Consider the following 14,998-nt stretch of genomic DNA (forward strand, 5'->3'; position numbering starts at 1 on the left):
GGGCCGAGCCGCAGCCGAGCCCGGCCTCAATCTTTGCGGTACTCGGTCCCGCAATTTTGTCCGTTTCCAGTGCCGGGCTCGGCCCGGGCTTTTAATTCAAACCTTTCAATATTTTGTGGTAGTGGCGCTCTGCTTGTAAACAAACGACTATTATTGGGAGCGCGACGCCGGTCGCAATTTAGTACCGCATTTGGCCCTGTCACTTACTGTAAACGGGGTCCCAGATTTCTCAAAGCGCCGTCTTGTTTTTTATCCACGCCGCCTGTTGACGGAGATGATGAAATCAAAGGAGGAAAGCATGTTTGAAATGAGATTTGTGGCGCTTTTGACAGAAACAGCTGCTGCATGAATTAATCAACGAACCATGAATGTCTATGTGTAGTAAAAGTATATAGGTCCATGTGCATACACTGTTTCAAAGTTTGTAAAGGTCCGATCAAACTGTCATCAGGCGTATTCGTTGTATCGATGAGTTTTTGGATCTCTCTCTCTGTCTCTCTTTCTCTATATTTATGTACACAGACATGATGTAAGTGTACACACTCACCTAATTACATATTGAATTATTATATAAAGTATCAAATTATCGAACATGGAAGTATGCAGTTATCAAGCAATAATGCCTTAAAAAGGGATTTCATAATAGTTTATGCATGCATGCATCAGAAAAACAAAACAGCATAAAATCATCATCGCAATATTTTTGTGCACCTTTGTAATCATTTAGTCACAGATAAGAAACTTTAAAAATCCATGACTTTCTTATGTTTGTTTGCTGGGATTAAACTATCGTAATTCTGTTGGTTTCATTCCATCCGTTGAATTTCCATAGAAAAAGAAATCTCCGAAAAAATGCGCCTCCTGTCCAGAATCCCGACGTGAATAGGTTATTTATTGATACTAGTATTTCAGAGACCAATCCAAATTACCTATTGGAGTCTGACGTGCTAGCAATTTTCCATGCTGGTCTTATCACACGCTAAACTGGAAACGATGCCCTTATATATATTCACTACTAGTGATTTTTTTTGGATGCATTGCATCCTTTTGCTTATGTTCATTGTTGGCTCCCACGTGGACATCTGAAGCGATTGAAAATAAAACTTGCTTCACGTCATTAAATATCAGTTCACCATATAAGCCAAAGGAGCGTGTGAACTTGTTTGCATAGGCACGAGTGGTTAGATATATAGATACGGGCGAATCCCGGTGTGACAAAGTTTATGGAACCTGCAGTTTCCTGTCGCTGTATCGAAATTTTGTTGGAGTCAAACAGTATAGTATTTATAGACAATATAGATGATTAGTTTGGGACATGACTATTTTATATCGCTGTAACGGGAATTTCGTTATCACCGTGTTCATTATAACGTAAGTGCACTAATGTGCAAGAAAAAAAACATGATTACAATGTATACATATGCGTGTATGAAAGTGCTTGTATATATATGAGTATATAGTATAATGGTTTATTAAAATAATTACGGGAATGATGTACATAATAAAAACTGCTCATAAACTGAACGAAATAATCTTCGTATATAATAATGGCTGATATGCATAATACCTGTGTGTGTCATACAACTTACGAACGACAAACATATCCGTATGTGTTTGTTCCATCAGACGCTCGATGGCGTAGGAGCGAGGAACAAGTAACAGTGGCTTCATATCGTTGGGAGATAATTCACATTGAATATTCTCAATTCAATTGCTTTATCTCCATCGAAAAGAAGACGATACCCTGATACAAAGCATACAAGCAAATAATAAAAAGTACAAGCTATTAAGTTGCGTATAGTACAAAATGTATGTACGAAAATGAAGCTCGGTACCATCACTGTAATTGGAATTATATGTTCTTGTTACAATCTTTTCATTTTTTGAGTGCATAGGGACATTATCACTATGTGTTATGCGCTATATAAGCACTGTCAATTATTATTATTATTATTACGAATTAGTGTACAATAGTATAAAACCAACAATGCATACTTTACCGAATAACACTAAAAAGTAAATGAATAAAAATCATTGTAGTGTTTGTTTCTATGTGTATTCACGTGAACAGTATGATGCATTCTTCCCTCCAAGGGGAATACGTGTAACGTCAATCTCGAGTAAAAAAGCAGTGAATACAATGCGTATGCATGAGCCTAATCCATGACATGTAACATCATTACCACTCTTCAGACAATAACAATTTGTTTTGACAATTATCATTTTGTATTTGATCAAGTGAACTCCACTAAATTTCAAGGTTCGCTATTGCAACCTTGGGAAAAACATTTCGATAATTTCTAGTATATTTATATCTAGACATTCTGGAGTTATGAATAAACTAAAAGGTATTTTCCTCGTTCTGTTATTTTCAAACGTTATTCTTCTTTGATTCTTCCTCATTAACATTATGGACTTTTGTCCTGTATGGGGTAACCCAATAAAACTTTTGATTGAGATAATTTATTTATCAAAAGAGAAGGTTCTCCGTATTATTTGACATCGACTTTTATCCACAAACCAATCCTTTGTTTCACCAACATAAAAATTCTCAAAATTTATGATTTATGATTTTCATTTATTACAGCTATCTCATGTATAAATTCAATCATAGTGATATTGCAAAGCTATCAACGGAAATATTTATCTAAACTAGTTCTGTTCACAATTACCCGACAAAGTCAAACTCACTGCATCTACCTTTGAATAGAATGTTATCTGCTACCAAAATGTTTAGATTCACGGGACCTAAACTCTAGAATTCATTTGACACAAGTTTAAATGAAATATCTAGGCTACTTCAGTTTTCAGAGACAATTTAGGAATGAATTATCACAAACGTTTGTTTCTTGTTTTTGTGAACACAAAGTGGAAATAGGGGGCCTAGAATGAAATCAGTCATATCAAACCCCTGAAATGAGAAGTTGTAGGAAATCATGTGGTCTCATACGTATGAGGCTTGCAAGCAGAGTAAGTAGCAATCAAAGATCGTTACAACAAAGAGCAAATCCAACAGAGAACACGTTTAGTCAGAGGAAAAGTCTATAATTCTTTATAGAAACTGCATGCACGATATTTGGTCCAAGAATTTATTATGATCTAAATAGGCCTATCTAGATTTTACAATAACAAACGATCAAATCCATCGTGGCTGTAGCTATACACGTGACCCCCCCCCCCCCAAAAAAAAAAAAAAAAAAAAAAAAAAAAAAAACTTACTTATGATAAGAAATGTGCTTGTTTCCGCGCTCTCTATTAAAAATGCATAGTAATTGACATCTATAGAAAAACACACATGTTTGAACTCCTACTCCCGAGACATGCCTACCCACGGGTTTTGAAACTATTACTATTGTACTTCTGCGACAGGTGATATAACGATACAAGAAGTAAATGCGGTGGTTAACACACCGTGACCGTGTGGTTGTGTGGGTCGATTGAACGTGACCTCTTGCGTTTGTGTGTTGTGTCTTCCACGTTGGTTCCAGGCATCTCTCCGTCTGCGAACCACGTGTTCAGCCCGAGTCGAGAGCGAGACGGCGTGATTGCGCGTGTGTCATTGACTTATCAACGTGCTCCGCAGGTAAGTGGAGGATGTGACCTTTGTATCCAGCGCTCCTTCAAGCTTTGCCAAGATAACCTGTTTTTCCGGTTGCCTTGCAATTTGGGGCCAAATTTGCCCTCATTGCAACTCCGCAAAAGAGTCGGCACCGATTTCAACACCGCAGTTGGCTCGCGCGTTTGATATTGGACAGTCGACAGTGAGGCTGTGCGTCTATACCTCCATTCCAGAGTGCGTCGTAGAAGAGAGCGCAGTTAGCAGCAGTCCTTGTCTATTCTGCTTGTTTCTGTATCCTTCGCTCTGATAGTCGTGACGTCACGAGTTGTCAGGATACACTCTCAGGTGATGCATTCCAATCATGGAGACAGTGGCAGCACTTTCTACTCAGCCAGCGTTCCGACCAGCTCGGGGCGCCTCAAGTCTTACCCTGTCCGCATACCCGACAACTCCGGCACCTCTCCCCCGTCCACGGAAACAGAAAACGCAGGCATACCGTACCAGGTAATCAAACGCCGTTCACTCTCAATCAGCATCGGTGACTCGGCATCCCCTCGCCATCGAAATGATTCGACGTCGTCGATAGGAAGCCCCGTTCGACGTCCTTCACTGGTCGTGCGATCACGACGGTCTTCGTGGAGCATCAGCAGCCTCACCGTGCAGCCCTCCAGGGCGCGCCACGCGCGGAGGGCTGGGCCTCCGCCCAAGCGGAGCCTGTGGCAGCTCGCTCGCAACAATGCCATTCAGCTGGGCCTGGAGTTCTGCTACGCCACGGAGACAGCCATGGTCACGCCCATCCTTCTCCAGCTCGGCCTCCCCACCAAGCTCTACGGCATCGCCTTCTTCGTGGCGCCAATCTTCGGCTTCCTCATGAACCCCCTGATAGGCTCCACCAGCGACAGGTGCCGATGTTCGTGGGGGAGGAGGAGGCCCTTTATCTTGGCGCTCGGTATCGGTACGTTGTTGGGCGTGTCTCTGTACCTCAACGGAGGAGACATTGGTGCTGCAATCGGCGACAAAGACAGCCAAGGTGAGAAAAATCGTCACACCCTCTTCTAGGGCTGTGGTGTCACTCTATCGTACTTATTCAACTATAACAGACTGAAAATGATACGCCAAATCATAATTTAGTCGTAGTCAGATGCAAGGTTGGGCATCCTCCCTTTCTTGTTCATGTTTAACTCAGTCAAAACGAAAACACAGCAAGAACAACAAAACATGTTTCTGAGGTGTCTTCTTGCATTCTACGAAGGCATGTTTTAGATTTTTATCTTTCCGTAGCTGGCAGTTCAAAACAAAAATGAAAACGCAATAAACAACAGCATCAACAATATATATTGTTATTTCGAGATCAGAGGAAAGAGGGTAGGAAGATTGTTGCAATGTGACGCCATGAACTCAGTCATTATCATCACATTTGTTTCAAGGCAATATTTTAATAATTTCTTTTCTCTCTGCTTCCCATTTCAAATTTTGAATTAACTTTTTCTTTCACTGTATGGAGTGCCAAGACAAAGTGCATCTACACATTTCCGTCAGCTGTCAGCACGTGAAATGACCTAAAATACCAGCAAAGATTGCATCATGTATATTCTTGCCTTTGTCGCTCTCTCATTTCGAGCATTCAAATAACCTTAAATGACCAAAGTGAAACCCCCCCCCCCCCCCCCACGGAGAAAATGGTTTCCTATCATAGCTGTTCCCTATGTTGCACCTGTGAACTCAATATTTTGACCCCTTCGAGACACATTTTAATGCTATTGACATCTTGCACTGTAATGGTTGACTGTGGTATTGACAGACCGTGGTTAGCGTACCATGAAGCTACGTCTTTGTCCGGAACTGCCCTCCTAGGCCGGTTCACGACCAGTCAACCATCCAAACTCGAAAAATTTGAAACACGTCAAAAATGCACTATGATATTCTGTTATGATTTGCATATCGCACAGATATCAATGCAGCATGCGCGACGAAGCAACGCAGAACCCCTCGGTATACCTGACTATATTCAGGGATGCCAAGTTCAAAAAACTTTTATGAGTGAGATTTTCATGATTCAGCATCTCGGCATGCGAATGTGCGCGCGAGCGAGGGTGTGGGAGGGGTTTTTCCCCCCTGTGGCCTCCCACGGTAGGGAACTTTTTGAATTTTCAATGTAGCTCTTAATGGTGCGATCAGGTGCATACTTAAGTGACTATCTTTTACTTATTTTGAAAGACAAAGGGAAATATACCTTCAATTGCAACTATCACTTTAATCTTTTGAGCTATGCTCATTATTATAGGCCCAAGTTGCAGACTTCGCCCGATGCGTGAGAAAAATGGGTGTCAAATTCCCAATCTCCAACATCGTGTAGCCTTAATTTAGAAGTCGCATAATCACGGGCAGCTAATTTGTTTGAAGTTGTATATCATGCAGGGAAAAGCCATGAATAGGCTTGTTGGTTGATGTTTTCATTGTAATCCGTACGATGACGTGTTTCGAAAGTGTGCATTAACCTGTTGCGCCTATGATCGCTATATAGCTTCTGATCGGACGAAATGATGGATGCGTCATCAGTGCTTGGTAACTCTTATACCACATTTCAGCGTCAACATTTTGGGACGTCATGTCTGCGTAAGGGCGTTTTATTTCAAATTAGTTTGGATCATGCAGCATTGATTTGAAGTCAGTTCAATGCAAGGATTCCAAGGAGTACTCGGCTAATATTAACACACAACCAGCTGGGTGCCATCAACGAACTATAGAGAATGACTATTGACGAGTGCAACTCGGATGACCGATTCGTATAGCAATATACAATTTTTTATCAGCACTATCGCACTTGAGCTCGATCTCTGACCGTTGACCAAAATCGTGTATGTATTTGAATCAACACACGGACTTCTGAACACGCTTTTGGACGAAAGAATCACGATAAAACATAAATCGCTTCCACTGGTATCAACGAATCTCTGTGTGTGTGTGTGTGTGTGTGTGTGTGTGTGTGTGTGTGTGTGTGTGTGTGTGTGTGTGTGTGTGTGTGTGTATGTGTGTGTGTGTGTATGTGTGTGTGTGTGAGTGTGTGTGCGTGTATGTGTGTGTATGTGTGTGTATGTGTTTGATAGAGTGCATGTGAGCGATTGTGTGTCCTCCCCCTTCTTGAACCTCTGCACACTCATGTCATTTTAAATACCCTCGATATCAACAGATACATGCGTGTACCAGTTCTGCTCTAAATGAAAAACACCAACACTAACAGACAAATCTGACAATTATATAGCAGTGCGTGTATACAGCTCATCATTATGTACTTCATTAAGTACTTCGTTATGACCTCTCGGCATTTGGTATAAATAGTAGGGAGCAAAGTTTGTTCAATAGATTCCTTGCGTATTTTTCACCATAGAGTTCCATCCCCTCACCCGCCTATCGTCTACTGAAGATTTGTTTTTCCTAGCGACCTTGTTTGTTGACCTTTATCCGACCGACTCATGGTTATCGGAAGTTAGGTTGGTACTATCAGTCTTAAGAGGCTTGCGCGATATAGTTTAAAACCATTATTCTCAATACAGGTTCGAACGTACGCTACTACGAGTCGTATACACGTCGACGTAGAAACAGCAACCTGTTACAAAAAAAAAATCAAAGTAAAGGGTATATGATTATGTTTTGTCCAAAAAAAAAAACGGAAAGTGAAGTTGAAAGAACTTTGAATTGAACAAGATCACATTTAGTCGATTGAAGGTTGAAATTATATAGCGCCTTTGTGCACTGGAAAATGCCTACAGAATATTATGTTATTCATGCAATGGAAAAGTTTTAATCTGCTGTGAATTATAGGAACAAAAAGAGGAACGAGGTGACCGGGAAGAATCGAGAGTAGGGGTCCACACATGGCTATATTATGTAGGGAGCTCCTGCAATATTCTATTTTTTACGTGGCATATTAAGGCTCACATTTGTCTTTGATGGAATTCAATTTATTCGATTTAGTTTGATTTAGGATTGTCGAAAGAGCTATATGGTGTATGCCTTCTAGGACTGTTACCTCGAATACTTAGGTAGATCAAGTTTCGATCAGGTGTTGGAATTTTATCATATGGGACATAGTTTTCATCTCAAGCGTTTTAGAGATCAGTGCGAGAAATGCACGAGATTTCGCTGCACTATAGTTACATCCTTTATCTACACTCTGCCCCAGTATGCATCTCGCCAATTATAGAATAATATCGTATTTGTCTTGTCCCCTATAGATAACCTAATTGGCATCATCATTACGCTGATAGGCGTGGTCATCTTGGACATAAGCGCTGATTCATCCGACGGTCCCTCTCGCTCCTACCTCCTCGACGTCTGCGGTCTGGAAGACGTCAACACGGGCCTCAACCTCCGGGCCATCCTCGGAGGTAAGTGTCGTTATCAAACTTTGATCGCTCGGCCTCAATGTCTGAGTTATTCTCGGAGTTCAAGCATGTTACCAAGCCTCAATATCTGGTCCAGTCTTTAGATGTCACATGAGATGGGCAAAATACTTTCTAAGTTACGGATGATTTTTTAGCCAAATTCATATCAGTGAGTAGTTGTTGTTTTATTTCTTAGATCATGTTTGTTCGTTTGTTTGTTTGTTTGTGTGTTTGTTTGTTTGTTTGTTTGTGTAGTTTGTGTGTTTCGGTCAGCCTCGTGGACTTTGTATGATGAGAAGTAACTGATTTTGTCTTATCCTAGCTCCTTTCAAATTTGTTTCTGCATTGTCGATTTCCGTTTTCATTCCGCTTTGACTGTCGATCGCTATCGTGTCAATAGACAAACTTGGAAGGGGGGATGTATCTATGTATCAACATATCTGTATACTACTGGCAAGCTACAGTAGTCTTCTTCTTTTCTTTAGATTGCTGCAATACGTTTAACCTACTGTGTAGGTTGCTTGCTGTGTCAGGCAAAAGTCTGGTAAACCTTGGGCAAGTGTTTTTGGCATTTTTGGATTACCAATAGGCAGAACATGTGCTTGGCATTTGAGAATGTTTGAAAAAGTCATCCATTAATTGTAAGTTTAGTCGAGTGTCAAACTTACGGCCCTGCATGATTAGTTAGAAATATCATGATCATTGTCTTTATTACTGGCCAAAAACATCTTTATTTACATCTCCAGCTCAATTTGAGAAGTTTTGGTCTTGCAAAAATAGTGCAGATCTGAACAGTGAGATTGGTGACATTCTTTCTAGCGATTTTGGCAGGCCATACGTCGAAAAGTTATGAAGGCGAATCGAACTGAAACAATGTGATTTGCTGTTCATCGTGAGACCTGGGAGCGCGTCACTAGTGATTTTTATGTTCAATATTAAATGTCATGCATGCTAGCTGTTACAGTTTGACCTGCGTAAATGTCATGTTAAAAAGATCTATGTTTCTGCGTTCCAAGGAATCGGTGGTGGCCTTGGGTACATCACCAACGGCATCGACTGGACGTCGACCGTGCTCGTCAAAGCGTTCGGAAGCCAACTTCGCGTCGTCTTCTTCTTCAACGTCGTCATTTACACGATATGCCTCATCCTAAACTTGACCAGTATTCCCGAAACGCCTCTCGGAGGCAACGAGAGAAACGACGACGCGGAGAAATTGGTCGTGTCCACCGATCGTCAAAACAACCACCGCGACGACGAAGACGTGATCGACGAGAATGCTCCGCTGATCGTGAAAAACAGTCACCCGAAACGGGATCGGAGAAAAGTGTCGGAGTCGAGGAGAGACACGAGGAACTATCAGACGAGTTCCATCGAATCGCGTTCAACGATCCCCAGTGAATTGGGGAGTTCCCCGGGGATGACGTCACCACGGAGGAGTGTCGGAAACGGGTCTCTGAACGAATTAAACCTCACATCGGATCTCCCTCTCATTAGTGGTGAGCATGTTTACGATTTGAGATTTAGAGCTACGATATCCCTGTAGTGCCTATTATCAACTGAAGTGTGCCACTGTTTAGCAGATATGCGAAAGGAAAAAGGAGTCACAGAATCGCCTTTTCACCTGATTATATTGTCTACAGAGTCTGCTGCAGAACTTTCTGTTGGGTCCGTATTACAACCGACATTAAGTGGGAAAATATTCATTCCATTTCTTCAGACTGACGTGATGTATCTTAAAACGCTCGGCACATTCACACACATACACGCAAACCGTTTTCATCACCATTTCCTCTGTCGGCATTATGTAAATGTTCACTCATTGTCAATTGTCATGAGCCGGATTTTGAATCTAGACCTAACGCCCCGAATTCACGAGGGTGGTACATATTGAAACCATGGTTTAAACCATGGACAATCTGTATGGAGCGCCAAGTGTCGCATGGCCTATTTTGTTACGAAATCAATCATTTCGTATACCATTTCGTTAAGGAAATCATCATTTTGTCAACGAAGTGTTGTCAATTCGTTACGAAATGACTGATTTTGTAACGAAATAGGCCATGCGACACTTGGCGCTCCATACAAATTGTCCATGGTTTAAACCATGGTTTCAATCGTACCACCTTCGTGAATTCGGGCCATAGAATGTATCAGTGTTTTCTATTGTAGTCATATGCCGTTCGAAGGATATCCATGATACACTGGAACTATATTTGCGAGAAAAAACGACAACTGCAAATGTTTCCAGCTGCCTCAGTAGTAACGTTTTTATCATTACTTGGGTGATGAGTCTCAGCTGTGATGTAAACATTATTGATTTCAAGTTTTTTGAATTATCATAATGGCGGTCTCTTCCTCGTCGATTCAGAGAGCGAGGAGGACGATGATGGCGAAGAGCCGACGTCGGTCCTTGCCCTCCTGAAGTCCATTCTGCACATGCCCAAGGAGCTGCGACGTCTGTGCGTCAATCACTACTTCGGCTGGGCGGGCATGGTTACTGTCCTCCTCTTCTTTACCGACTTCGTAGGCCAGGCCGTGTATGATGGTGAGTTTATTCCACTCGAATCGTGCCAATAAGTTAGTTAGCTATTTAAATTTAAAAGTAAGGAATATATTATATATGTAAAAGCAGTTATGGTTCTGTTTGTTGGTTTGTTTGTGCGTGATTTTTCATTCGGCTAATATTTCAAGCTAAAAGTAAGGAACATTATTTTGATGAAATATTCAGAGTAGGGCCAGCCAGTATCCTATTTATTATAACGCTGGAACGCCATTTCATTGTTTGTAAATCCTCAATATCGACGACACGGACACTCAAATCTTCATCATTGTACAGCGATTTCCAGTTACAATTAGCATGTGTGGGACGAATGAGAAGAAGATTTCGTTTAATGATAAAAAGAAACTACGATCACATCTCCTATCAGATATGACGCTTTTATTTTGTTCGACTTTCAAACTTTCAAAAGATCTGTATTTTGGGTTCAAATATGCAATGTTTTGATATCATATTACAATGAAACATTTAACGAGGAACTAGCATTAATTTGTACTAACGTTATTTCGTTTTGACTCGATTCCAGGCGATCCCACTGCCCCAGAGGGAAGTACAGCTTATGAAGCCTACCACGCGGGGGTGAAGATGGGATGCTGGGGAATGGCTGTATTTGCCTTCTCGTCATCACTTTCAGCGAGTAAGTCTGACACGCACTCATATTGCATTCATACACATTAAGTTTTGAATGTTCATCAGTTGAAATGATCAGATCAGATATCAATCAGATAGTTAGAATCAGTTTGTACATGAAATTAACTTTTTTTTTCTCACTTGGGTAGGCACTTCACTCGTGATTACAGATGCCTACTTGGAGTATTTTACTCGGGCAAGACTTTATGAAATTCATGTTCACGCGAAGAATATACTTGCGTAGACCATGTGACCAATATATTATGGTTTGTCAATTAGCACTCGGGAAGCATCCATCATTTTGACTTGAATGCATCGATAAAACGTTTCTGTTATTATTGCCAAATACTACACTTCGATGAACACGTTGTTACTGGCAGGTGAATGTGCTGACAAGTGCCAGTTATAGGGATAACCAGGATAGCCATGTTAATCTCAATGAAAAAAACAACATGTCTGTTATATTAGTGGAAATTATCTCTCTCTGCTAATGCGCAAAGTACAGTGCGAACTAACTTGTAGGCAACAACTTTTTTTTTTTGGTATTTCAGTAATGTTGATAGTACAACCTACCTTGATCTTTGAAATTTATTTCTTTGAACGAGATCACAAATATGGCCTGACTTGGCCATGATATCATTATGTAGTTTCAAGTTTGTTCATGGCGAAATCTGGGGTGCCCCCTTTGGGACCCAGGGGAGGGGGGTGGGGAGGCGTCCTAATAGGGCCTAAATTGTACATTTTTATCTTCTCCTTGAGAACCCCATGACCCAGTTTCACCAAACTTGGCAGGTAGCATCCCTAGGGGCATAAGATCTAAATTTGTTCAAATGGGCATCATGTCCCACCTGGAAGGCCCCAAGGAACCCAAACCTCCCAAAATTAAGGAATCTTTGAAAATCTTGTCTAGAATCAGAAGTGATAGATCTAAGTTAATACTATGAGTTAATATTACATTAATGACTGTAGTTTCAAGTTTGTTTCATAGCAGATCCAGGGGTGCCCCCCCCCCCCTTTGCAGGCAGGGGGAGGGTTGGGGAGGTCCAAGTTGGGGCCTAAATTGTACATTTTCATCTTCTTCTTGAAAACCTCATGATGGATGTTCACCAAACTTAACAGGTAGCATCCCTAGGGGGTTAGGATCTCAATTTGTTAAAATGGGCACCATGCCCCCCCCCCCCATCCCCCTAAATTAAGGAATCTTTAAAAGAAAAGTGTTCTTCTCTAGAACCATAAGTGATAAGCTAAAATTGATACTATGAGTGGGGGGGGGGGTCCAAATTTGGGCCCTATTTGTACATGTTCATCTTCTACTTAAGAAGGCCTGGGCCCTGTTTTATGAAAGGTTAAAATTGATTATATAGTTGATTTCAACTGTAAGTCTATGGCATTCTGTGTGGTAAGGAAATTTAAAATCGATTTTATCTTTTGATAAAACGGGGCCCTGGTCAAATTTTGGTAGAGCTGTGTGTAATTTAGATTAGTGACTGCGTGAAAGGTGAACTTGCGATACTTACGCGAGCGCTAGACCCGCGGGTCTCTTGTAATCACATTGTGTTCTGTTGTGGTTGTTTGCTTTATCATCAATAGCGGACACTGCTTTGGTGTCAGTCCTCTTTGTGGTAGCATAAAAAGTGAAACAAGTTGCAAGACCTCAATCTTTACTGAATTTCTCTACCAGTTTTCTACATGAAGGTTGACACGATCCTCAGTCACCGCACGCTCTACGTATTCGGTCAGCTCAGCTTCGCCGTCGGCAACGGTCTCATGGCCGTCTTCGTCGACCACGCGTACGCCGTGCTCATCCTCTGCTTCACGTTCGGCATCCAGTTTACCACGCTTTTCACCGTCCCCTTTAACATTCTTGCAAGCTTCCACGACTGTGATTCGGTAAGCCGTTCTTGATTGAGGAAGGCAATCCCTAAATCAAAGAGTTAGAAATTAATGTGAATCAGGTGGATTATAGGCAACTTGAATCTGTGAATACTTTATAGCGAAATCGGACACCAACTTCTTTGCAGTTTAGATAGATCACCATTTTGCTGGGGTCATCGAGACCTCAAAGTGGCGTATCAGCTATATGAATTTTATCTATTCATGTCAGTGTTCGAACATGAAAAAGAGACCTATACCACATTTTCGGATAAAAAAGAGTCCTGTAGTATCTTCACAAGTAATAACCGTTACATTCATTACACAAAATATTTTCCCGTCTGCATGTAAGAAAAAGAAGGACATTGTTCACAAGTTCCCTGTTTAGCTGTTGTTATGACTGAATGACGAATAAACTCGGTGTTTATGTTTCCAACTTTCACTCTTCAATACGCTTCACCGACAATCTCACTGTCATGACACAGTACAAGAACCCGAAAGGTGGAGTGCGTCGGGGTCTCGGTACAGACGTGGCCTGCCTCTGCTGCCAGCTCTTCCTGGCCCAAATCACCGTATCTTCCGTCATGGGACCCCTGGTCTCCGCCATCGGATCACAGATCACCGTTGTCATATTCGCCTCCGTCATGGGTTTCCTCGCCGCCCTCTCGTCGGCGGTGCTCGTCATCTACAAGGTATGAAGTGCAAGGGCGACATTTTCGATCTTAAAGACGGGGCGTCAAAATCAACATGATCACTTCCACCCTCAAAGGGACAGTCGCCCCCTTTTGGAAGCAAAAATGTCAAACGCACCAACAGCTGAACAATGTCTTAAATTTATGGATATGATACGGTACCCAAAGGGGTTCTCCCTCTAAGAACTGAGTGAAGAGCTACTTAATTCATCTGTTCTCATCAGATACATGTCAATACAATAAGTACTTGGGGAAAATACTTTATGCTATGTTGGACAAGGCTTATGGTAGTCGGGAACCTGAACTTTGTATCTTTTAGCTATTTGGGTGTGTGTGATACGCAAAATTCATTTTTTTAGAAGCAGTAAACCTATCAATTTCTGTATGGTGCCACTGACATGAACCTTGATTATTTATATACCGGAAAGAAATATGTACATGTATGTATTGATTATACGTGTACATTTATTTCATTTCTTTTTATTTCCACAATTTGCACAACGCGAGTAATACAATGTATGTGTATATATATTATAGATGTATAAATCATAAGTACATACTTTATATACATACCTCATATTATGAGAGTTTTTGTGATTCAAAGGCGAAGACATCTGCATGGATTTTCGCTTACAAACACTGGCCTTAAAATCACATGTGATGTGTTTTGTCTATGATTTCTTTTCATTTCAGGACAAGCCCATCAATCTTGTGATATACAGACAATAATCACCCTGTACATGCTCATAAATATCTCTTTGAATATTCTAGAGATATTTGAACGAAAAACTTACATACACGGCTGCCCGCATTTCCCAGATGCGGGAAACCATTTACGTGACAATGGGTCTTAAACTTGTTTTCTATACTAGCATATTCATTCTATAAAAATCTCCCCGACATTGGAAAGTAACGAACGAAAATGGCCACTGTTAAGCTTTATAATCGGGTACCGTGAAAAAATTATACGACCACGACCTGAATATGCTAACTTTGTATGAGACAAAACGGCGACTTTGTTTCTGTTTAAACCTTTGACTCGGAAAAAAAAACTTTAAGAAAAGAACTGCAGTTGAAATGATGATTTATGGTGCATGCACATTGTAAATATACAGTATTATTTTTCTCAAAGATATAAAGCAGAAGAGAACTGTATCATGTATGCATCGTAAACCCTTTCATGATGAGCACGTTAACACGAATACATATTCATCATCTTTGTTTATGTGTGTGCGTGTGCGTGTGCGTGTGTATGTGTTTATTAAGCACGTGTTAATAAACACGTTGATATGAATGAATAAAA

At 41.1% G+C, this 14,998-nt stretch overlaps 1 protein-coding gene across 1 annotated transcript; it reads left to right on the plus strand.

The window, feature by feature from the left end:
• Positions 1-1,633: 1,633 nt before the first annotated feature.
• LOC139740556 (membrane-associated transporter protein-like) lies at positions 1,634-14,424 on the plus strand. The gene is made up of 10 exons (XM_071651143.1): positions 1,634-1,638; positions 3,489-3,583; positions 3,870-4,589; positions 7,795-7,947; positions 8,961-9,448; positions 10,315-10,489; positions 11,028-11,138; positions 12,813-13,021; positions 13,489-13,695; positions 14,389-14,424. The coding sequence occupies exons 1-10, from the start codon at positions 1,634-1,636 to the stop codon at positions 14,422-14,424; spliced, it is 2,199 nt and encodes a 732-aa protein (XP_071507244.1).
• Positions 14,425-14,998: the final 574 nt, after the last annotated feature.

This window comes from Diadema antillarum, unplaced genomic scaffold (assembly GCF_040938485.1).
Source record: "Diadema antillarum isolate AM-2024a unplaced genomic scaffold, OU_Dant_1.0 seq00000861_RagTag, whole genome shotgun sequence".
NCBI lineage: Eukaryota > Metazoa > Echinodermata > Echinoidea > Diadematoida > Diadematidae > Diadema > Diadema antillarum.

Bases quoted from the DNA above. Each gene is read 5' to 3' on its own strand.
- LOC139740556 (XM_071651143.1), top strand. The intron at 9,449-10,314 runs GTTTACGATTTG...GTCGATTCAGAG, and splicing joins CTCTCATTAGTGGTGAGCAT to AGCGAGGAGGACGATGATGG. The intron at 11,139-12,812 runs GTAAGTCTGACA...TTTCTCTACCAG, and splicing joins CTCGTCATCACTTTCAGCGA to TTTTCTACATGAAGGTTGAC.